Genomic DNA, 25,641 nt, shown 5'->3' on the forward strand with positions numbered 1-25,641 from the left:
ATCATCTGCTGGTTTACTGTTCCTCTTTGCCTTTGATCCAAATCTACTGGGAGGAGGGGACAGGTCAAGAGGTGGGATGAAGGTAGAGGTAGGGGAGATGGAGGCCTCAGTAGGGGAGTGGCGACCTTCCAAGGCTGGATGGGAGCCAGAAGCCTGAGGTGATGGGCAGTGGATGGTCAAAACATTTCTGAGGTGATGGGCAGTGGATGGTCCTGCCTCCATCAGGGAGGGACTTGATGTCCCATGCAAGTCACCCTGGTGACCTCCATTGGCGGCCTTAACGTCCCCCAACACATACAATAGTTTGTTCTAAAACAGACTCCCCTCTTCCCTTCCCCAGAGCTGACTGTTCCATCTCTGTAGCCTGCAATGGTAGTCTGGGGGAGAACTGTCCCATTGTTGACTCTTCATCCCCACCCCAGCCCCCAAGCCCTTGGTTAAAAGACCCTTGATGGGCAGTTTCATGCCTTTGTCCAGTGGACTTTTCCATCTGTTGCTCCCCTGCATCATGACTAAGTGGACTCTTCCATTTCTGTCCACCACGTGTCCCACAGTGGAGTGCTCTTTCCCTATTCCTTCATGTTTCCCAGTTGATGGTGTGTTCTCTGTCTCCTCCCATACACTCTTAAATGGACCATTCCAGCCCTTGACTCTGAAGATCTTACAGAGAGCTAAAAATAAGGCGTCCAACCACCAGCTGCAGAATCCTGCCCCAGGATTGGGCTGTACAGCATCTATCAAATTAAATACTGGAAACATTCCCCACTAGAATGTCAGCTCCACATGGGCAGGGACATTTGTCTGTCTTGTTCCCCGATGTCTCTTCAGCACCTAGAACAGTGCTTGGTAACAGTATGCACTCATTAGGCGCTTGCTGAATGCACGAACCCTCTGACACAGCAATTCCACTTCTAAGAATGTGTGCTAAAGAAACACTCACACAGGGCCGGCCCCGTGGCTTAGCGGTTAAGTGCGCGTGCTCTGCTGCTGGCGGCCCGGGTTCGGATCCCGGGCGCACACCGACGCACCGCTTCTCCGGCCACGATGAGCCCGCGTCCCACATACAGCAACTGGAAGGCTGTGCAACTATGACATACAACTATCTACTGGGGCTTTGGAGGAAAAAAAATAAAAATAAATAAAAAAATTAAAAAAAAAAAAAAAGAAACACTCACACAGGCGCACAGGGCTGTGTGTGCAAGAACGAGAGGAGCAAACAACGGGGAAAACTTTGTAAAGGTTTATTGTCAGTGACTAAGGCAGGGTGAATGAATAATGGGGGTTTGCAGCATGGAGCATCCACTGAACAGGAAACAGAATGAGACGGACTTGTCCAGGACACGCTGGTAGTGGGGAAAAGCAGGGAGGAGATGCTCATCGTGGTACCGTGTGTGTGTGTGTGTGTAAATGCAGAGAGAAACATCTGGAATCAAACGCCCAGAACTGCCCTCAGTAGTCCCCTCCCTGGGGAAGGGGAGGGTAGTGCTGTTCTATGCAGAGAATACTTAACAATACTTGTTTTCTAAGGTAGGTGCATGGATACAAAGACAGAAATACGCATTAGGTATATGTCTTGCTCATCAACAACACCTAATATCTAACAGAATGTTTGGCACATGGTAAGGAAAATCATGCTTAACTTTTCACTGTGGTGAATACTTTCTTTCATTTGCTGTACACCTGGTGGCAAGGAGTTCACAGCCATGCCGGTGTTCATGAAAGGCCACCAGGTTTTGCTTCTTACCACAGGCACTTGTCACATCCTGGAGGCTGAGGCAAGGAGAAAGAAGAGAAAATAAGTGGCAGTGAGCTCCCATTGCCTGATAAATCCATACCCCACTCCTCATCCTGACCTGCAGGACCCCAAGCACTCTGATTCCGCCCAACTTCACGATCTGTACGCATCTCCCACTGCTCCTCAAAGCGAACCTTCTGCTCATGCCACAGTGGTTCCCTCACCTGTTCTATGAGTTCCTAGGCTAGAGGATAGTGTGGCCTACACATTGGGAGCTGACCTGGGGTTTGGGAGCCCACAGCATCCTGGGAGGGGAAGATCCCTGAATATACAGAGCAGGGAGTAGAAACAGCATTGGAAACCTCAACATTTAGCCTCAATGCTGCACCCCAAGGGACTAGGAGAAAGGAATGATTTGGGGAACAAGTGACAAGATGCGATACCAGTACCATAATGGAACAGTGCATTTTCCAGGGGTGTGAGGATGGATTGAAGGGTCACTTACAGAGTCAGTCATCTTCCTCGGGATCACTGATCTCTTCATATGCTACTGGGGTCTTTCTCGCAACCTGTGGGCCCAGACATTAGTCTTCCCTTTCCTGGGTCCTGTGGTGGAGAAGAGTTGGTAACTGGGCGTTGGGTGGGTTGGGGAGTGTTAGGCTCTGTTTTGTCAGATAAGGAGATGCCTCCTCCCTCCCAAGTGCCGACGGGCCTTCTACAGTCTGTTCCACATCTTCTGACTCAAGGAGGCTGAGATGTTAGACCCATACCAATACACATGAAATGTCAGTTGGTGTTTTAGCTTCTGGCTCCTCCCATTGTCAGGTTTAGATCCCCAACCTCTTTACTTATCAGAACGTTCATTCAGACCTTCTTTCATTCAGCATATATCTGTTAAGGGCATATTGTGTGTCAGCCATTGAGATGAAGGCTGGGGATACAACTCTGAGTAAGATATGTTCCCAGGTTATCACAGGTGGAATTACTCGAGCACCTTTCATGTTGTCAGGTCCTCTAGATTTAATTCAATGCCTTTGAACAATCTGTGAACTATGATTCTTTATTTCTGTTTCATGGACTAGGAATCTAGAGTTCAGAGAATTGAGAAGACTTGCCCACAGTTACATGGCTTTCATATCGATGACAACTCAAATCTGTGACTCTGGAAGTCATGTTCTAACATCTCAGCTGGAGGTGGGTGAGCTCCTCAGGCAAGCCTGGACCCAGGCCTATCCAGGATCCATCTCCCACGCCTAGATCCCACACTTGAACATAGCCAGGGAAGCCAGAGGAGTCGTTCCCAAATAGTTTTCTCTTACCTGGTGTCTTCTCACTCTGTTGACCAAAGGTACTCGCTTGTCCCAGGGGGCACAGCTGTTCGTGAGCCTGCTCTGAGCCAGGCGTTACTGGCACTGGCTTCGAATCATTATTTTCCTTTGCTGGCTTCTTGCGCATCACCTTTTTAATGTGAAGGTCATATATAAACAGTATCAATATCATTTCACTAGTGCTTTAAAGCTTACAGAGTGTCTTCAGATACAGTACCTTAATTAACGTCCTCAACAACTCTGGGTGCTCATTACATTACTCATACCTAAATTGTGAGGAACCTGGGAGGTTAGAAGGAAAAAGAGTGGCCTAAATGAAGGGTGTTTCCAGGACTAGAACGCTTGTCTTCACGCTCTGTCCAGACTGACACTCTTGCAAACAGCAAAAGCCTCCACGTAAGCGGGAGTGTAGTATACAGAAGATTTGGGGAAGAACAGCATTCTAAGAATCCACGAGGTCTGTGAAGGAAAGGAGGGGCTTCTATCAAATATAAGGGATCACGTATAAGCTAGTAGACAGCTGCTGAGAGAGTAGATGTAAAAATATACAGAGGGGACAAAACACTGCTGGAAAATGGTGTGGGGGAGATGAATAGCGGGAAGGCAGAGGAAAGGAATGGTTCCCAGAAATGACTGTAGACAGCAAAGCAAGCAGTGCCAGATGTGCCAGACCGTCCTGCCCTGGCCAGAACGTTTAATGTGGAAACAGGCGAGGTGGTTCCTGTGCCAATTCTGTTTGCGCCAGAGGGTGTCATTGACCACCAATCTTAAGCTACCTTTCATTCAGTTCCCTCATTTATGAAACAGCGAACAATAAATGGAAAACAAGCAAAGGGAAAGTACTTTCTGAGCTTGTAAACACTGTTTAAATGTGGTAACAATAAAAACGAATACTTTCTCTCATGATCCTTCTTTGAATTCTCTCCTCAACTGTCTCCACTCTGGCAATCCAATTCCCAGACCCCTTTAACCCTCTAAACGAGAGTTTAATCTGCAATTGTGGAATCACTTATTCAATAAACATGCAGGCACCTCTGAGGGTCCCCCTCGGCTGGGACTGAGGTTTCAGAGATGTCTCAGGTGCAGACCAGGCCCCGAAGGAGCTCACAGTAGGGAGGGGCCCACAGTTCAAGAGATTCCTAAACCACGTGAGAGTGGCCCTGCGACAGAGCAGAGAGGAAGTGGTATTTCCTGTTGCGATATTGGGTGTCTAAATGGAAGCAGCAGCAGCATGTGTGAGGTAAAGCCCTAGGGGGAATGCCTGAACTTCATAAACGTAGGAAAAAGTTCATGAGCTTGGAAATGGTTTGGGGTTTTGGATTAGACTACTACCACTGCCACTGTGGACTCAGGCAAATTATTTAACATCGTTGTACCACGATATCCTCATATTTACTATTATTATTTATATTATATAATAATATCCTCATTGTTATTTCTGGATAATGATAGTAACAACGTCATAGGGTTTGCTTAAGGATTAAATACATTAATCCATGTGAATTGCTTAAAATATCTGGCATCACTATGTAAACAAAAGAAGTATCAGCTACCACAATTATTATTAATTATTATAAAGCTTGCGATGATCCATCAGGCATCGTGATAAAGAGATCAGGACAGGGAGGCAGTGAGGGCCAGGCCATTTTCTATATTCGCCCCCTCTTCCCAATATTCACATCCATGGAGGGAGCAAGGGTCTCCGGTCTTTTAGAATTGGGAGATACTCACCTTCCGGTGTTTTCTCTGTTGCACATTGGAAGCCTTCTGAGGAGGTTCGTCTAAAAGAAGGTGACAAATCAAAATTTTTCTTTGTTGGTAAATATTCCCAAACTCCAGAGAGACTCCTGCAGTAGCAGGGAATTCTGCAGCAGAGGGTTATGAGTCCACTCACTGTCAAGGAGGTATTTTGAGATCGGCTTCTGAATTATCTTTACTAATGGCTTATGCATTTATTTGCAGCATCAATTCATAATTTTCCTTCTGATGGTTTACAAAATGTGAATTAAACCCCATCACCACCTCATCCTATTCCATTACATATTACTTACTTTTTTCCGCAAAGAGTTCAATTGATCGGTTGATAATTTGAACTGTATTCACTTAAAGATGTGTGGCAACTAAAAATCACTGTACACTTAAAATTGGTGAATTTTTTAGTAGGTCAATTATACCTCAACGAAGCTGTTAAGTGTGTGATGAACCGTGGATGATCTAGTCCAGCGGTTCTAGAATGTTTCCAGAATAAAGACATTCCTTTAATGTCAAAAACTTTGTAGACACTCAAGCACTGGATTTTCAGTTCTCTCACAGTTTGGGAACTTGTGGAATCTGGCTCATGTAGCTGGAGAGTCATAGGTCTACTTGAGACAGTTTGAACATTCTGACCCTGTCTTTTTACAACTGTGCTGTCAGAGCAGAAAAGCAGGTGAACCCATCGCGTCCTCTTTATAGTGAGTACACACACTGCTCAAATGCACAAAGATTTCTAGAATCTGTTGTTTTTTTCACCCTATGTTGCCTCTGCCCACTGACAAGTGGGAAAGCTCAGTGTGTGGGTGGGTGGGGACTGCTCTCTCAAGCCCTCTCCCAAGCTTAACACATAGAATCAGATTCGATTAGGAGAGAGAAGACAATTCGGTTTTGGTAAAACACCAGGAAAGAGCTGTATGTCACTACATAATGCGCTAATCACTTTCTCCCTTAAGATATTTATCTAATACCCATGTACTATTATGAAACTGATTCTGGAAGTTTTTGGTGGATTTAGGCTTTAATCACATTTTTCTGAGTTGTCCTGTGATTCATTAACGGTGTTTAGCAAGAACAATAACTCCTTTAAAAAAAGAAATGTTTCAAATATACAGAAAATTGTGGAGAATAATATTGGAAACACGTGCACATCTACCACTGAGTCTAGTTGGAGCTCAACATTATCCCACAACTGTTTCAGATCGCTCTGAGATCTTTATTCAAAATATAAGAAAACTCCATAACCATAAAACTCCTAGAAGAAAATATAGGCAGTATACTACTTGACATTGGTCTTAGCAGCATCTTTTCGAATACCATGTCTACTTAGGCAAGGGAAACAAAAGAAAAAAATTAACAAATGGGACTACATCAGACTAAAAAGCTTCTGCAAGGCAAAGGAAACCATGAACAAAATGAAAAGACAACCCACCAACTGGGAGAAAATATTTGCAAATCATATATCTGACAAGGGGTTAATTTCCAAAATATATAAAGAACTCATACAACTCAACAACAAAAAAACAAACAACCAATCAAAAAATGGGCCGAGGATCTGAACAGACATTTTTCCAAAGAATATATACAGATGGCCAAAAGACACATGAAAAGATGTTCAACATCTAATCATCAGGAAATGTAAATCAGAACTACAATGAGATATCACCTTACACCAGTCAGAATGGCTATAACTACCAAGACAAAAAACAACAAATGCTGGAGAGGACGTGGAGAAAAGGGAACCCTCATGCACTGCTGGTGGGAATGCAAACTGGTGCAGCCTCTATGGAAAACAGTATGGAGATTTCTCAAAATATTAAAAATAGAAATACCATGCAATCCAGCTATCCCACTTCTGGGTATTTATCCAAAGAACTTGAAATCAATGATCCAAAGAGATTTATGCGTCCCTATGTTCATTGCAGCACTATTCACAATAGCCGAGACGTGGAAGCAACCCAAGTGCCCTTCTACGGATGAATGGATAAAGAAGATGTGGTATATATACCATGGAATACTACTCCGCCATAAAAAAAGACAAAATCGTCCCATTTGCAACAACATGGGTGGTCCTTGAGGGTATGATGTTAAGTGAAATAAGCCCGACAGAGCAAGACAAATACCGCATGATTTCACTCATATGTGGAAGATAAACAAATACAAGGATAAAGGGAACAGTTTAGTGGTTACCAGTGGGGAAAGGGTCTGGGGGTGGGCAAAAGGGGTAAAGGGGCACATATATACGGTGATGGACAAAAATTAGACTACTGGTGGTGAGCACGATACAGTCTATTCAGAAATTGATAAATAATAATATACACCCGAAATTACACAATGTTATAAATCATTATGATCTCAATAAAATAATTGAAGAAAAAAGAAAACACTATAAACGAGTCGCAGCTGAAGGCATCTATGCAGCCTTCACTGATCCCTGCCCTCCCTCCTTCTCCACTTCTGAATTTGATGGGTTTTATTCTCATTCAGGTCAGGTTCTTATACATTTACTATTTACTTAGTACCCATAAAATATATATTCTTGTTTTGCATGTTTGAGGATTTTATATGAATGGCCTCTGACTGTACTTAACCTTCTGCATCCAACTTTTTCACTCAGCCATGATGCTTTTGAGGGAACAAGCTCCTGAGAATCCCTCCCAAGCAGCTGGACCCCAAAGCAGTCGGGCTTCAGGAGACTCTTTACAGGCCCTTCCTATCACTCACCCTGATTCCTGGGGTTCCGACCTTCACCAGAATTATGCCCACGGGATTTTGTGGTCCGTTTTTTAGGATACATGAAAGCTGGGAGTTTGGCCCTGAGACCTAGAAAGAAGCAAAATATTTGTTTCTTAAGAGACAACTTGAAAGGAGGGTGGGATGCTGAGAGGCTGAGAGGCAGCACGGACAGTGAAGCTCATCAGCTGGGGAGAACCAAACAAGGGCCAGTGGGAGAGAAACAGGCAGGATCCAGGTCTGAGCATCTCTGTGGCCACTCCTGGCCTTCGGCCCTGCACAGGATATAAAAGAGCAGAACGCCCAGAATCTGCCCTGGGATTTCTCCCCCCTTAAAAGGAAAGTGGGGCACTTGCTGCAGCTTAAGAAGCAGCCATGGCATGTAAAGGGAATGAGGTACGGTCATGTGTTCCCAGGCTTGTGCAGACCCAGAACTTCCTGTTACCTAGACGAGTCATAGTGTCATAGTTTCTCTTCATATACACATAGGTGATTTTCTCTGAATATCCCAGCTTTGCCCACTCTTCCTTAGAGATGTATTTGGCAATATCCTTGAAGGCCTAGAAAACAAAGAAAAATAAATCCAGGCAGCTAGCTACTCAGCTAAACACGTCTGACATTCACAGACCTTGTCGTCTGCAGGGATGCTAGGCAAGGACAGAGTGAGGGTGGGAAGCTCCAGATCTCCCCCTGACACACTGCTCCTTGTCCCTAGTGCCTCTGACCTCACCTCCTCAGAAATCTAGTCACCCTACCCTGTCCCCTGGGCCTCTCCTCTGCTCCCCTCCAGATCACCTCACCTTGCATTTCTTCTCTGATTTCTGGGTATCCTTCCTAAGAATCTTTGCCAAGAAGCTGTCTCCGTTCATGGCACTGGGAATGGTCTGATCTCAAAGAGACACAGCCTGAGTCACTCCAGCCACAAGGCCAAAGGTCCTGTAAAGAGAGAAAGCACTGAGGGAAGGCCACACTCAGTTACCTGGAATCAAGGTTTTACTTTTCTCCATCCTGGGCTTATCTGTCCTTGAGTAAGGACAGGGAGGGAAGTCAGGTGAGAACAGGGGGCTGGAGGTCTCTGGGAAAAGTATTGATTAGGGATGACAGGTTTTCTGTGAGCATGATCAAAGCAGCTTGGAGCGTTTGAGGGGGGTTGGTTACTGTTGTTAGTAGTTTGTCTGGAGTTTGGCTTATCCTGAAGGAAAGATATAAAGACCCTCGTTAGGGAAGCAGTGACGTGAGTGTATAGTTTTATTGAGTGGGGGGTGTTTTGAGGCAAAGTGGGGAGGTAAATCCCAGAGATCATATGGTGTCTCTGACCGATAGGTTTGAGTTTTCAGGCAGAGGGATTTGGGGTTTTGCTCTGTTGAAAAGAAATGAAGATCGTTAATATGAGTGGATTTAGAGGCTATTACTAGGTCATTTGAAAATTATTAGAGTGAAGAGAGCTGGAATCTCGAGACTACAGGACCAGCCATCACTCAGGCTGAGAATGTGGGGAGTTTCAATGCAGCAATCTCATGCTCCCCAACCTGAGGGCATTGGGAATCTCTTAGGGAGAGGAAATTCAGAGGTCTCTGAGGCCAAGAAGATTGCTGCTTTATCCCAGAGGAAGCAATAAAGGAGTCCCTTAGGCAGAGGCTATTATCTCTGCTTAAAGAAACCTAGGGGCGTCTGGCTGATTTGCGGGTTTCTCAGGCTGAGGGGAGTTTTGTTTCTCTCAGGAAGAGCAGTTAGGGAGTCTCGGAGACTGAAGGCAGTTTTGGTTTTATCTCTGCCTGATGAGGATCCCTCCAAACGGCTTTCAGTTGTCTCCCCCTCTCTCTTTTTTTTTGGTGAGGAAGATTGGCCCTGAGCTAACACGTATTGCCAATCTTCCTCTTTTTGCTTGAGGAAGAGTGGTTCTGAGCTAACATCTGTGCCCATATTCCTCTATTTTGTATGTGGGACGCTGCCACAGCATGGCTTAATGAGTGGTGTAGGTCCACGCTCAGGATCCAAACTGGTAATCCCGGGCCACTGCAGCGGAGCAGGCGGACTCAACCATTACGCAATTGGGCCTACCCGGTCTTTTAGCCCTAAGTATCTTGAGGATCTTGGGAGGCACAGCAAAGACCCAACCACTTGAGCGATATGCAGAGCCTGCCAGCTTTTCTACCTGACCCCCCTTAACCTGTCCAGGGTGACTCGCAGCGAGAACCTACCTCAGAGGTGAAGCGGTGGCGACTAGTCGCTCCACGACGAGGCGAAATCCTGCAATTCAACTGCCCAACGACAATCGACCAGTCAGAACACTTAGGAAACTTGATCGGCCAATCGGACGTCAGGAAAGTAGGCGGAGCAAGTGAGGCAGGAGAGGGGTCTATTAGTCCAGGTTCCAGGGACAGTAACGTCTTCTCAAAGTGGGTGGAGACTCTAATTTTCCCACTGAAAGCAGGGTCGCTCTCTGCCAGAATTGGCCGCTCCAGGTTCCGTAGGCACGCATGCTCAGATGTTCCCTTTCAATTCAGCCTACATCTTCCTACCCTCTGTTGTGCATTTGTTGTTTAGTTTTTAATAAGTGGTGTACAGGAGACAGGCTGCTATCTCAGATCCTTCCCATCAGTCTCCAGCTTCCTCAAATAGGAGGTCTTTCCTAGGATCTCCCAGTAACTTAAGAATTTTAAACTTTTTTTAAACAGTTTTCGAAATGTGCTTTTTCTAGAAGACCTAATAACCAGAAATATGTTTTACTCCCTTAATACTAATATTTGCAGCAATAGTATTAAAAAGAGTATCCATGTAATTAGGGCTTGGTGTGTTCCTCAGGGGGCTCAGAAGTCACTTTCTCTAGAAAGTGTCTCCTGCCCCACCCTAGTGCCTCCGGTGGGTCCCTAATACCCCCGGGGCTTCCCATCCGCAGCCCTGATTTCTCTAAGTTGCTCCTCCTAGAATGACAGAGAGCTCTCTTAGGGTAGGGACAGGGCAATGACTTCTGTATCCAGCGCAAACCCCTCTATGTGCATCGTCCCATTTAATTTTCACAAACTCCCATTGAGTTAAGTACTGTTATCATCCCCATTGTGCAGATGTTGAGACTGAGGTTCAGAGAGTTAAACAACCTGATCAAGATCACACAATCAGCAGGTAGCAGAGCTGGAATTCACTCCCAAGTTGGTTTGAGTCCAAAGTCTGTGCTTTTAATCATCTTCTATATTGCCTCAAATATTTGTTTGTTGGTTGAATGAATGAATGAATGCATCTTAAAACTACAAAGGAGGGCCGGCCCCGTGGCACAAGCGGTTAAGCACGCGTGCTCCGCTGTGGCGGCTGGGGTTCGCGGGATCCGGCACTGCTTGTCAAGCCATGCTGTGGCGGCGTCCCATATAAAGTGGAGGAAGATGGGCACGGATGTTAGCCCAGGGCCAGTCTTCCTCAGCAAAGAAAAGAGGAGGATTGGCAGATGTTAGCACAGGGCTGATCTCCTCACACACACACACACAAAAACTACAAAGGACCTTTAACATAATCTACATAATCTCCTACAATCACCCATAATTTCCTGCTGTAACAAATTACCAAAAAGTTTGTGGCATAAAACAACAGAAGTTTATTCTCTTACAGCTCTGGAGGCCAGAAGTCCGAAATCAGTATCACTGTCCAAAATCAAGGTGTCAGAAGGGCTGTGCCCCCTCCACAGGCTCTAGGGAGAATCCATTCTTTGCCTCTTCCAGCTTCTGGGGTCTATCATCATTCCTTGGCTTCTGGTGGCATTACTCCAATCTTGAAGACCAGCATCTTTAGATCTCTCTCTGTTCCATCTTTACATCACCTTCCCCTTGCGTGTCTCTTCAAATCTCCCTCTGCCTCTTTCTTTTTCTTTTCCTTTTTTTTGAATGTGCAGTCTTTATTTTCTCTAAAAATTGAGGTAAAGAGAATTCTTTAGAAAAAGAAACCATCTGCTGATGATTGAAAATGGGAAGATCCTAACTTACACAATGTTATATGTCAATTATATCTCAATAAAGCTGGAAAAAAATTTTAATCTTAAAAAAACAACTGGAAAAAGAAAACGGGAAGGTTTAGCTTCATGCAGTGGCTCCAGGATGCTCAGAGGAAGGAACCGAAGTTGGCCAAGGTTGGCCAAGATTTTCCTGAGTTGGTCCAGACTCCAGAGTTGTGACTAGTATTTCAAAGAGGAAAGAGATCAGTCAAAAGTTTCAGTCTCATAGTCCCTAGAAATATGTCACATTGATGCTCCTGTCATCTCCTGTCACCAACATTCTGGCTGGCATTTCTGGTATTGGTGAGGAAATTGCCCCAATTTCTCAGGCTCTTCTGCCTTCCCCATGCCCATCCTGGGATCTGCCCAGTCCTCTTGCCCCAAGAGGATAGCTGACTCTTGCAAGTCCTGGAGAAGAATGCTTTGTAGGTGTGAACATCTCATGCCATGAGCCAGCTTTGCAAGAGGATTGGGTGTGCAAAGGTTTCCAGAAGGGTCAGGAGAATCAGAGCAGGGCAGGATTTGCAACAGTAGCCAGCCAGGAAAATCCTTCAGGGTGGGCCTTCTCCTTGGTCCCCTTTCATTATGGCATGGACCAGACCTGATAAAGCTGTGGCCCTCCCTACCACCTCTACTCTCACTGGATTCCTAGAAGCTCATAGCTGGCGTTCCACAGGTACTCAGCCATTTTGTTATTTCAGGCCCTTGGAGAGACCCAGGTCCTCTTGCAGTCACTGAAGTACTTGCCACGCAGCGACTTCAGGCCCTCAGCCAGGGCGCAGTGCAGACTAGTCTTCGCCCCGTCCTGGGCTGACTTGACAAAGGGGAAGAAGAGCCGCCAGAGCAGGCACAGCTGGAAGGAGTGCCAGACCAGCTCAGAGCGGACAATGCCTGGGTGCACTGTGTAGATGGTGACCCCTGGGCCTTGGAGCCTCTTGGCCAGCTCCTGAGTAAAAAGCACATTGGCCAGCTGGCCGTGGCAATAAGCAAAACCCCGACTGCAGCGGTTCTCACCCCAGAGGTCATAGAAGCAAGTCTTGCCAGCATGGTGGGCCACCGATGACAGGCCCACCTCCGGTGCAGGAGCAGACTCCTTCAGCCACCCCAGGAGCAAGTGGGTGAGAAGGAACTGGCCCGGGGGGTTGACTCCCAGGTGGGTTTCAAAGCCATTGGCTGTCTTGGAATATGGACGCATCATCACTCCTGCGTTGTTGATCAGAATATGGAGCTATTTTTCCCGCTGCCAGAAAGCCCTCAGCAAAGGCTTGGGTGGATTTGGTGTCAGATAGGTCCAGTTTCAGCACCAGCACCTGGGAGTTCTTTGTATCAGCTTAGATTTAACTGGCAGCAGACTCCCCCTTCAGTACATCTCAGCAGGCAATGCATACTCCGGCTCCGCAAGCCAGCTCTCTGGCTGTCTCCTTGCCTATGGCCATGTTGGCTCTGGTGATCACCACTCCCTTCCTGGGAAGCTGCACGTTTGTTTTCCAAACCCCACCAGGACACAACTTCCTGATGGATGGAGCTATCACATACAGGAAAGAAAGGAAGGAGGGAAGCAGTCCCAAGATAACCAGCATCTTTTCGACTTCTTTAGTTGTTGTTGCTTTAGCAAAAGCAGCTTCAACTCCAACTCTGGCCCAGGCTCCTGGTCTGGCTCCAACTCCTGGCTGCTTTTCTCTGCTTCTTCCTCCCCCTCCTTTGCTTCTCTCGCTCCTGGGCTCTCAGCAACAGCTTGGCCTGCCTCTTTCTTATAAGGATACATGTGGTTGCCTTTAGGGCCCACCCAGATAATCCAGGATAATCTCCCCCTCTCAACAGCCTTAACTTAATCATATTTGCAAAGAATCATTTTCCAAATAAGGTAACATTTACAGGTTCCAGGGATTATGACCTAATATCTTTGGGGGCCATTATTCAGCCTACTATAAGCAGCAAGTCAGACACCTTGTTCTGAAGTTCTGGGGTCATGGGGTTTAGAAAGGAGTGACTGGAGCTATCTGAGTCCACATGGGATGAAAGGCAGTGCAGCTTGGTGGGAGGGATGTGGGCTCTGTAGTCAGACAGACCTGAGTTCACTTCCCAGCCCAACACCTGATAACTGAGTGACCTTGGATGAGTCACTCAACCTCCCTGACTCTCCATTTCCTCCTTTGTGAAATGAAGTAATAACTGTACCTCCCTCACAGGGCTGTTGTAACTTGTGCTTATAAAGCACTTAGCATAGGGCTAGGCACAGTGAGTGATCAACAAACATGAGCTGTTGTTATTAAATCGTGAACATGGTAATAATGATACCATGCATTTATTCTGTACTTAGTTCTGGGTTCACAAGGAATCTTTTTATTACTACTATTTTATTGAGGTCACATTGGTTTATAGCATTGTGTAAATTTCAGGTGTACATCGTTATATTTCAGCTTCTGTGTAGGCAAGGAATGTTAACATACACTCCCAGGAGCATGTGATATAGATGGTCTTATTGCCCCATGTCACAGATATAGATTCAAGAGGCCAGGATTTGCCCAAAGTCAGACAGTTAACAAAGAGTAGAGGAAGGAATGAAGACCATGTCTGGGTGATTCTTCACTGCATTGCTGGTCTCCACCGCAGGAGACTGTAACTCCAGCACCTGCAGAGAGCATGTGTAAATCACAGACACATCTGAAAGTAGGAAAGCCTGGGGCCAGTTGTGTGGAGGAACTTGGTGACTGTCAGGGCTGCAGACCATGGTGTGGGAAACCAGGATGGTGACAGTCTCTGTGCTCAGCACCTTTCCACAAAGAGAACAAGAGAGACTCTGCAGTGGTGGTGGTGACAGACCCTGCTGTGAGGGCAAGGCCTGCACCAGGACCCAGGATGCTGTGGACCTACTGATTCCAGGATGGACAGATGAAAAGGCTAGCATTAGGTGGCTCTGGGAGTTTCCCGTGATTCCCCAAGAATATTGTTCATTGAGCCCGAGATTTATAGAATTTTATTTTTTTTGTAAACTATTCAATCCCGTTCTGGGCTGACTCCAATCTAGCTTTTGTTAAGTCTTCTAAAATCAATGCCCCTTAGGTTTTACCTCGAGCCTCTGACTCTGTTAACTCTTTTAGCTTTTTTATGGGCTGCAAAATGTCACATCTGCCCACTTTAAGTGACGCGGGCAGAAAGTCCAGGCAGTGAGTGACAGGAGGGCGGGCCCTTTCATGTTCGAAGGAGCCAATGAAAGACCGGGAGCGAAGAGGGGCCAGGGCTGAGTGACAGAAGGCCGGGTCCTTTCATGTTTGAAGGAGCCAATGAAAGACCGGGAGCGCAGAGATGCCTGGTCTGTGAGCGACAGACGGGGGCGGGCCCTGCTCCATTGATGCCTTAGGGAACGAGGCTCCGAGCGGCGGGCGGGGTGTGTGTATGAGCCCCCAAGTGAATACATTGTGTCAAAGGACTTTTCACTTTCTCTCTCTGTTTTAGAAATGCGACTTCCACAGAGCAATCTCCCAGGCGGTGCTTCTGCCGTCCCGCCTGACCACTTTCCCCCGCGCCCAGCGAACACCGCAGCCCGCCCCGTGGCCACGCCTTTGCTCAGGCCGTGCCTCTGCTGCTGGCCGGGAACGCCCATTCACCCGCCGGGACAGTCGCGGCGCGCCCGAGCCTCGCACTACTCTGCAAGCACCAATTCCGAATACCCTGCCTCGGAAGCATCACAGGGACTCCCCGGGCTCCCAAACGCGTATCTCCTCTGGCTGGAATGGGAGCCTCCAGAAGCATTGTGAGGCCCCGGCCAGCCGCTGAGTTCCTGGCGCAGACCGAGTGACGCCATTTTTGTTACTGGTAGAGCTCGGCTTGGCGGCTGTTTCCGAGCGTGCGAGAGATAAGCTAAGGCATCGTCCAGACCCACCAAGGAGGGCTGGAAGGGAAAGGGAGTTTCGGGGGATGTTGAGCCCATTTGTGCAAACGGGAAGCAAAGCCCGGCTTGAGAAGGAGCTTTTGGGTCCTGAGAGCAGAGCCAGGGTGAGGGGCCCTGCTGAGTGATGCGGGTCTGTGTGGTCAGTGACTGGGACATGTGGAAGTACTAACGAGGGGCCCTTTGGACTGAATGACGTGGAGAACAGTGATAGCGGAGTCTGTAGGATCAGGGATAACGATGTGTGAGATATGCAGTGGGGAGTTTATGCGGACGAGTGATGGGGAGTCTGTGCGGTGAGCGATGGTGTCTGTAGGATGAATGATGGGGTTTCAAGGGGGTGAGTGAAGGGCATCTGTGGGGTGAATGAAGGGGGTTTGTGGGGTGAGTGAAGGGAGTCTGGGGTGTGGTGGAGGGTCTGTTGGGTGAATGATGGGAGATCTGTGGGGTGAGCAATGGGAAGTCTTTAGGGTGAGTGATGAGGGTCCATGGGGACAGGAACGTAAATGTGTAGGGTCATTGTTGGGATTCTTTGGGGTGCAGGATGGGTGGCTCTTTGAGATGACTAATACATCCATGAATAAACAAAAATCCCTGCTCTTGTGGTGTCAACATTCCAATGGAGAAGTCAGACATTGAGGTTTTAATTTGTATTTCCCTGATGACGACCTTTTCATATATTTACTGATCACTTGGAGATCCTCTTTTGTGAGGTGCCTGTTCCGATCTTTTGCTTCTTTTTCTATTGGTCTGTCTGTCTTTTCCTTATTGATTTGTAGGAATTGTTTTTATATATTCTGATACCACTCCTTTATCAGTGATATGTGTTTTGCAAATATCTCCTTAATTCTTGGCTTCTCTTTTCCTTATTGTGGCTTTGAATATTAAGATTTTAAGTTAATTTTAAACTGTAAAGCACAATGTAAATTTAATATTTTGTTATTCTTGAGTTAAAAACCAATGTCCTCTGCAATTTAGGAGGAGAATTAATTTTTTTAGGACACCCAGAAGCAGACAGAGAGTTGCATCCCTGGAAACCCTGGTGCCACGCACAACAGCTAGGGAGGAGTTTTCTGCTTCTTGTTTTCTCACCACCTCACCCTCTAATCAGTGTCTGTGTGATCTTGGACAAGTCACTTAACTTTCTAGGCCTCAGTTTCCTCACTGTGAAATGATGATAATAGCAGGGCCTATCCTGTGAGGCTAGGAATGATAATTGAGTTAATACCTTATTATTATCTATTCACCATGGTTTTGTAGCACTGATCTTGTATATATTTCATGGATCCAACATGAACTCAAGGTCAGTGCTGCTCATATGATACCCAAGAAAATCCAGTGAAAGAAATTAAATATCAAAGAATAAGATTTTGTGAGGTAGGGTTGAGCTTTGGAGGGCCACAAACCATTGTAATATCTTGGGGGACAGATGTTTGTTTGTTATTAAACAATTGGGAGCATGATCTTGTGGTCTGCCTCTTTTTCATTTCTCAGCTATCTTTCCGTGGCATTAACTTTATTTCCATAGTACTACTTAGTTTATTTCTATGGAAATTTTCAAACATTCACAAAAATAGAGGGAACTGTGTAATGAACCTCCATTATGCACATCACCCAGTCTCATCAGGGCCAATCTTGTTTCATCTAGACCAGGGGATGGAAAACTGCAGGCAGTGGAACAATCTGGCCTGCTGCTGTTTTTATATGGCCATAAGCTAAGAATGGTTTTCACATTTTTAATAGTTGGAAAAAAATCAAAAGAAGAATAATATTTTGTGATATGTGAAAATGGTATAAAATTCAAATTATAGTGCCCATAAATGAGGTTTTATTAGAACACAGCCAATGAACATAATTGGTTTGTATATTGTCTATGACTACTTTCAACCTGCAACAGCAGAGCGGAGTAGTTGCAGCAGAGACCATAGGCTTCACAAATTTAAAATATTTGCCATCTGGCCCTTTACAGAAAAAGTTTGCCAACCCCTAATCTAAACCATCCATTCATTTCTTCCTCCCAGATTGTTTTTTTCTTTCTTTTTAAATTGAGGTATAACATAAAATGGACAAATATTAAGTATACAGCTCAATGAATTTTTACATATGTAGTCCTTATTATTTTGAAACAAGTCCCAGACATATCATTTTATTCATAAATACTCCATTATGTAACTGTAAAAGATAAAGACTTAAAGGTCAATACTGTTATTCAAGGTAAAATAATTAACAATAGTATCTTCAGATCGTCAGTGGTTAAATTCCTTAATATCATCAAATATCTAGTCAGGGCTCAAACTTGAATGATGATCTCAAAGATTTTTTTGTCTGTTCAAGTGAAGATTCAGACAAAGTCCATACTTTACGTTTGCTTGCTGTGTCTCTTCATCATATATAGTGTTATTTACAATGTTCCCCTGCCTTTCCATCTTTTGGAGGTTCCATAACTTATTTTCTCAGTCCTCAGTGATTGGGCATTTAGGTTATTTTCAATATTATGATGTTTAAGACAAAACTGTGATGAAGGTTCCTGGAGTTAAACCTCTGCACACATCGTGATTATTACCTTAGGACAACGTTCTAGAAATGGAATTACTGGTCAGATGAGAAACACAAGTTGTCAATGAATTAACAAGCAAAACATTTCACATCTAGCCACTGAAGAGTGGTTAACCCAGTCTGGTCTCTGAAGACTCCTCTGTACCCCACCCCACCCCCAATTGCTTTCCAAAGAGAAACAGAAAATAATTGAGCCCCAGGTAAGTTGTTTGCTTCCCATTTGGTTTTCCCATAACAAAATGGGAAAGGGCAATTAGTTGAAAATGAGCTAGAGAAATTTAGAGAGAATAGAAGATCGAGATACAGATAATGTTGCTGTGAAGATACACAGATCATCTGGCCTTCATATAAACTGAGATAAACATTTTATCTGCGAGCTTCCTGGCACCTACAGTGAAAAGGGCAAACATGCTCAGATGATTTGAGAAGAGAAATCAGTTCATCAGTCCAGCTCCTCAGCAAGTCAAGATTTCTGGGCCTTTAGTCTAAGAAATTTTATTGTTGAGTTTTCCTAAAGGCCAGTGGTTTTCAGCTCAGTGTGGTATCATCAATAGTTGTTCCAAAGAGGCTGTTTTTAGTTAAAATTTTTTGGCAGAGACTTGGAGAGTGGGTGGTTTCCTGGTTTTCCATAGCTCTTTTGCTGTCATCTCAGAGTTTGTGGGGTCATGGTCCAACTCAAGGCCATCTCCTCTGCTCTTCCGTTTTCAGTCTTTATTCTTTGTTCTCAAGGATAATCTATACATGGGGCAAAGAATGTAAACAATACAGCAAAGTAAAAAGTAGAAAGTGAAATATCTCTGTAATCTAACTTCTGCCTTCTTCCGTGGCATAAGCAGTATTGCGTAGTTTGGGGATGATCCTTCCAGACTCTTTATACATAAAACCCCATCTATGTGTGTAGGTATATATATATAAATATGTGTGAGTGATCTTATTATTTTCATGCATTTTTCTTAACGATGCACAAAAAATATACATACTACATCTTCTGTGCTGATGTAGTATGTATGTAGTATGTAAAAAACTTTTTTTTACCTATCAATAAAATGTATCCAACAAATGTACTTTGTATACATTTTATTATGGAAATTTCAATTTTGAACATACACAAAAATAGATTTTAGTGAATCTTTTTAGACTTATTAGCCAGCTGCAAATATTATCCCCTAGTGGCCAATCTTGCTTTATGTATCATTTATCCTAACCCACTCCTATCATCGTCATCATTTGGCCAGTCCCTTGTTAATATTTTGTTTAGGATTTTTCCTACTGTGTTCATGAGATGTATTGGCCTGTAATTTTCCTTTCTTGTGTAATTCTCGTCATGTTTTGGCATCACAGTTATACTCGCCTCCTATAACAATTTGGGAAGTATTATCTGGAAGAGATTGGGTAAGATTGGTATTATTTCCTGCTTAAATGTTTGGAAGAATTCCCCAGTGAAGTCATCAGGGTGTGGAGTTTCCTTTGTGGGTAGGTTTTTAATTATGAATTTGATTTATTTAAAAGATATGGTACCATTCAGATTTTCTGTTTCTTTTAATGTCGGGTTTGGTGCATTGTGATTTTCAAGTAATTTATCCAGTTTGTCTAAGTTAGAGGCCAGCAAACTTTCTGTGTAGAGGGCCAGATAGAAATATTTTAGGCTTTGTGGGCCATATGGTCTTTGTTGCAACTACTCAAATCTGCTATTGTAGGTTGAAAGCAGCTGTAGACAATATGTAAACCAATGAGCACGGCCATGCTCCGATAACATTTTGTTTATGGACACTGAATTTCATATAATTTTCCACACGTTACAAAATATTCTTCTTTTGACTTTTTTTTCAGCCATTGAAAGTGTACAAACCATTCTTAACTGGTGGGCCGGATTTGGCCTGCGAACCATAATTTGCAGTCTCCTGATCTGCATTGTCAAATTTCTTGTCATAAAATTGTTCATAGCATCCTTTTATTATCCTCTTAATGTTTGTAGGATACCAGCCCCTTGTTGATGGGCCTTTTTATTGTTTCTAGTTTTTTCTCTGATATATAATAGTAACAATAATAAGAAAAATAACAGCTACTGTTTATTGAATGCTTACTGTGTTCCAGGCACCATTATAATAAATTATAATCGAATTAACTTATTTAATTTACCTGGGAACATTTTGTGCTAGGTACTATTATTATCCCCATTTTTCAGATGAAGAAACTGAGGCAGAGCTGATCTAGCCAGGACTCTAAAGTAGTGAAGTCACAAATAAGGGAACAACCTTATAAATACATCTTTGTACATTTGTCGAATATTTATGTAGGCCAAATTCTTGGACGTTCATGTGCTGGGTCAGAAAGCAAGCATGTTTAAAATTTAAAGGATATTTCTCAAACTGTCTTTTGATATTGTGTAATCAGCTTCCACATGTGGCTACAAATCATTTACAAGGAGGCCTATTTCCCAATATTTGTCTGATTACCAAATAGCCTCAATGTTTTTCATTCTTGCTATTTTTATGAGTGAGCATTATCTCTTATTTTCATTTGCTTTTATTTAATGGTTAAATGAGCATCAGCATCTTTTCGTATATTTATTTGCCATTTTGTATTTCTCTGTAAATCCCCCTTTCCTACTTTGTCTTTTGCTTATTGCTTTCTAGGAGCTTTTTGTATATGAGTGATATGAATTTTGAAGTACACATTACAAACTCTTTTTTTGGGAGGGGGGCTAGGTGGTGATGTATCTCTCAACCTTGTTGTCTGTCCCCCCCAACTAGAATATAAGATCCTTGAGGGAAGGTGTTTTTGCCGAGTTTCTTTCCTGCTGTATCCCCAGTCCCTAGAGCACTGCCTGGTATTTAGCAGGTGCTCAATAACTGCTTGCTGAATGGATGAATGATTTTTTGCACTTAACAATATATCTTAGAGATTGTTGCATATCAATCCATGTAGAGCTTCCTTGTTGCTGTTTTTTTTTTTTTTTGTGTGAGGAAGATCACTCCTGAGCTAACATCCATGCCAACCCTCCTCTTTTTGCTGAGGAAGACTGGCCCTGAGCTAACATCTATTGCTAATCCTCCTCTTTTTTTTCACCTTTTCTCCCCAAAGCCCCAGTAGATAGTTGTATGTCATAGTTGCACATCCTTCTAGTTGCTGTATGTGGGACGCGCCTCAGCATGGCCGGAGAAGCAGTGCGTCTGTGCGTGCCTGGGATCCGAACCCCGGGCCGCCAGTAGCAGAGCGCGCGCACTTAACGACTAAGCCACGGGGCCGGCCCCCCTTGTTGCTGTTTGTGGTAGCGTGTGGTATTCCCTTATAGGGACTGAAGCATAATTGGCTCATCCAATCCTCCTTGAGGTTGTTTTCATTCTTTTGCTATTGTAAACAGTACTGTAGTGCAGTATCTTCACATGAGTTATTTTGCTCACATATATGAGTATTTATGTAGAATAATTTCTAGAAATGGAATTACTAGCTAGAGGATATGTACATTTAACATTCTGATGGATACTGCCAAATTAATTGCCCTCAAAATATAATGTACCAGTGTAAATTTGAGTGTGCTCCTTTCTTGACATCTTCACCAAACTCAGAGTGACTTATCAAACTCGAATCTTTGATAATATATAAGGGAAACAAGTTGTCTTATTTTAATTTGCATTTCTCTTCATGTGAGTGAAGTTGAGCATGTTTTATTTTTTTAATTTTAATTTTTTATAATTATTTTATTGAGGTCATATTTGTTTATAACATTGTGTAATTTCAGGTGTACATTATTATTTATCAGTTTCTGTATAGACTGCATGGTTGAGCATTGTTTTACATGTTTAGAAGCCATTTGCATTTTCTTTTCTGTGAATTGGTGGTCATATCCTTTGATTATTCTTTAAAAAGTTAAGTTGTTGGTCTTTTTCTTCTTGCTTTGTAGGAGCTCTCTCCCTATATTGAGGGAATTAGCTGTTATAATATAATATGTTATGTTATAATGTATAATAATCAGCTATTATATGTGTTGTGCATATATCTTCTCCCCAGTTAGTTGCTTGTCCATTGAGTTTGTTTATGATATATTTTGCCATGCAAAACATAAATTAATCAAATTTATCAGTGTTTTCCTTTGTGTCTTCTGGGTTTTGTAGCATGCTTGGTTAGAAGAATCTTCTCCACTCTAAAATTCTTTTTAAAAAGAAAAAAAAAAACCTCTCCTGTCTTTATTTTAGGGCTTCCCTTTTTTCTTTGTTTAAATTTTTGTTATAGCTCAAATTTATTTTTGTGTATAGTGTGAGATAGAGAATCCAACTTTACATTTTTTTCTGATAACTACCCAGTTTTGAATAATCCATCTTTTCTGCACTTATTTAAAATGCCACCTTTATTATATATTAAATTTCCCATTTTTATTTGCATCTATTTTTAGACTCTCTGTTCTGTTCCACTAACTATTCTTGCTAATGGCAGGATTTTACATTGTTTTTCTCATTAAGTATGCAATACAAAGTGCAAAGTAGGCATCCTACAGGCATTGCTGTGGTAAAAATGATCAGAATGAGCAGACTGTACAGGAATGTGCTGTTATAGGAACCAGTGACATTTGAGGATGTGGCTGTGGACTTCACCCAGGAAGAGTGGCAGCAGCTGGACCCTGCTCAGAAGACGCTGCACAGGGAGGTGATGCTGGAGATCTATAGCCACCTGGTCTCTGTGGGTAAGGGCAAATTCTCTGTGTAACAATGAATTAAACCTTCCTCATCCTTCAGAGCTGGCAAGACCATGAACTTTATGATTTTCCATTAACAGGGTGTTTTCTTTTACAGTTTTAGTTTTTATGTTTATATTTTTGTTATATCTGGAATTTATTTTTGTGAGGTAAGGATCCGTCTTTGCTGGGAGGCCTCTGAAACTATTTCTTCTCTTCATGAATTTCTGAGCTGCCAAGGCTAAGGCCATTATAATGTTCCCTTAACAGGGTACTCAGGTATAACACCAGATGTGATCTTCAAGTTGGAACATGGAGAGGACCCGTGGATCATAGAGAGTGAGTTGTCAAGGTCCAACTCAGGTAAGTGAGACTTGGGTGGATGGCCGAGAAGGCATTTTCTTCTTCCCTGACATCAATGGCCTCCATTTCCTTAAAATTCATCAGGCCTCCTTTATTTTATTTTATTTTTTTTGTGAGGAAGATCAGCCCTGAACTAACATCCGTGCTAATCCTCTTCTTTTGTTTTTGCTGAGGAAGACTGGCTCTGAGCTAACATCCATCACCAATCCCCCTCCTTTTTCTCCCCAAAGCCCCAGTAGATAGTTGTATGTCATAGTTGCACATCCTTCTAGTTGCTGTATGTGGGACGCGGCCTCAGCATGGCCGGGGAAGCGGTGCGTCGGTGCGCGCCCGGGATCTGAACCCAGGCCGCCAGCAGCCGAGCGCCCGCACTTAACCACTAAGCCATGGGGCCGGCCCTCAGGCCTCCTTTATAACATGCATCCTACAGCAGCCACCTTCCTAGCACATCTGTCCATTGCTGTTTTCTTTTTGGTGACTTTTTGATTCTACCTTTTCCTTCTTCTTTCAGACAGGGAGAAAAGCCTTGATGCTTCCCAGCAGATCATTTCTGGAGAACTTTCATTTCAAAAGGAGATATTGGAAAGAGCCCCAAAGGATAATTCACTGTACTCTATCTTAAAAGTCTGGCATATTGATGGTCAGATAGATAGATATCAAGGAAAACAAGACAGAGTTTTGAGGCAGGTCACAGTAATCAGCCATGAAACACTGACCAAAAAGAGAATCCCCAAATATAATACGTTTGGAAAAATATTCAGTGGGTGCATAGACTTTGATCCTTCAAGTAAAAAACTCCATAGTCTTCATTCATGTGAAAAGAGATTGAAATATAATTTAGACTCACTGACTTGTAATAGGAGCTATGCAAGAAAGAACCCCATTGAGAGATTAGGATGTGGGAGACCACCTAGCTATAGTGCTTCCTGTTCTGTGCCTGAGAAAATTCACACTGGAATGAAATCCTGTGGACATAGTCCGTGTGAAAAAGTTCTCAATCATGAGCAAACCCATATTCAAAACAAGAAAGTTCAAGCTGGGGAGAAACCCAATGTTTGTAGTGTGTGTGGGAAGGGCTTTATTAAGAAGTCACAGCTCATTATACATCAAAGAATTCATACTGGAGAGAAACCGTATGTATGTGGAGATTGTGGAAAAGCCTTCAGTGAGAAATCACACCTCATTGTGCATCAGAGGATTCATACTGGGGAGAAGCCTTATGAATGTACTGTGTGTGGGAGGACCTTCTCCCAGAAGTCGCCCTTCCTCGTTCATCAGAGAGTCCACACTGGAGAGAAACCCTATGAATGTTTTGAGTGTCAAAAAGCCTTCTCCCAGAAGTCACATCTTATTATACATCAGCGAGTTCACACCAGAAAGAAGCCCTTTGAATGCAGTGAATGTGGGAAAGCCTTCTGTGAGAAGTCTCACCTTTTTATACATCAGATAACTCATACTGGGGAGAAACCCTATGAATGTACTGAATGTGGGAAGACTTTCCCTCGGAAAACACAGCTCATCATCCATCAGAGAACGCATACTGGAGAGAAACCCTATAAGTGTAGTGAATGTGGGAAAACCTTTTGCCAGCAGTCCCACCTCATAGGACATCAAAGAATTCATACAGGAGAGAAACCTTATGTATGTACCGACTGTGGGAAGGCCTTTTCCCAGAAGTCACACCTCACTGGACATCAAAGGCTTCATACTGGAGAGAAACCTTATATATGTACAGAATGTGGAAAAGCCTTCTCTCAGAAATCACCTCTTATTATACACCAGAGAATTCATACAGGGGAGAAACCCTATGAGTGTAGTGAATGTGGCAAAACCTTCTCCCAGAAATCACCCCTCATTATTCATCAGAGAATTCATACAGGGGAGAAACCCTATGAGTGTACTGAGTGTGGGAGGGCCTTTTCCCTGAAGTCACATCTCATTATACATCAGAGAGCTCATACTGGAGAGAAACCATATGAATGTAGTGAATGTGGAAAGGCCTTCTGTGAGAAGTCTCCACTAGCTGTCCATCAGAGAACCCATACTAGGGAGAAACCCCCTGAATGTGCTGAGTATGGGATGAACATTTCCCAGAAATCACAAATGATCACATATCAGAAAACACACATGGGGGAGAAACCCTCCAAATGCAGTGACTGTGGGAGGGTCTTCTGCCAGCATATACACCTCACTGGACATCAGAATCTACATGGGAGAGAAACTTTACATACATACTGATTGTGGGAAGGTCTTTTCCCAGAAATCGGACCTTGTTGTGCATGGGAAAACTCACACTGAACAGAAATCCTGTGGGCATGTTGGACATGAAAAAATGTGGCACCTCCTCAACTGTAGAATAGACTCATATATTCCTAATTATGTCTGATTACCCCTCCACAGAATAATCTGGTCAGGCCCTTAGAGTGTTTTCAACACTGTAAATATGGAATGGATTTGCTCGCCCTCAAAGTATCTCAGCCCTCTTCACAGAATAAATGCATCTGGAACAATGAGCACTGCTTTGGTGTTGTTTGGTTTTTAAAGGTTTTGTAGAATTTTCCTGGGAATTTATTTGGGCATAGTGGATTATTTGAAGGATATCTCTTTGTCATCTTTTTCTATTTCTTCCATCAT

At 43.7% G+C, this 25,641-nt stretch overlaps 2 protein-coding genes and 1 pseudogene across 2 annotated transcripts; 1 reads left to right on the forward strand and 2 right to left on the reverse strand.

Annotated features, from left to right (window-relative positions):
• Positions 1 to 2,244: 2,244 nt before the first annotated feature.
• SSX4 (SSX family member 4) lies at positions 2,245 to 9,773 on the reverse strand. Its single transcript, XM_087427402.1, is given in 8 exon segments — positions 2,245 to 2,288; positions 2,291 to 2,341; positions 3,055 to 3,193; positions 4,795 to 4,844; positions 7,540 to 7,638; positions 7,994 to 8,108; positions 8,349 to 8,484; positions 9,750 to 9,773. Coding segments are annotated over 7 exon segments (567 nt in total). The 5' UTR covers positions 8,418 to 8,484; positions 9,750 to 9,773.
• A 2,391-nt stretch (positions 9,774 to 12,164) lies between these two features.
• Positions 12,165 to 13,110, reverse strand: LOC101393151 (retinol dehydrogenase 12 pseudogene; annotated as a pseudogene).
• Positions 13,111 to 15,324: 2,214 nt separating this feature from the next.
• Positions 15,325 to 25,374, forward strand: ZNF630 (zinc finger protein 630). The gene is made up of 4 exons (XM_087427783.1): positions 15,325 to 15,523; positions 22,527 to 22,653; positions 22,915 to 23,007; positions 23,519 to 25,374. The coding sequence occupies exons 1-4, from the start codon at positions 15,446 to 15,448 to the stop codon at positions 25,243 to 25,245; spliced, it is 2,025 nt and encodes a 674-aa protein (XP_087283909.1). The 5' UTR covers positions 15,325 to 15,445; the 3' UTR covers positions 25,246 to 25,374.
• Positions 25,375 to 25,641: the final 267 nt, after the last annotated feature.

This window comes from Ceratotherium simum, chromosome X (assembly GCF_057802395.1).
Source record: "Ceratotherium simum simum isolate JZ-2026a chromosome X, ASM5780239v1, whole genome shotgun sequence".
Taxonomy (NCBI): Eukaryota; Metazoa; Chordata; class Mammalia; order Perissodactyla; family Rhinocerotidae; genus Ceratotherium; species Ceratotherium simum.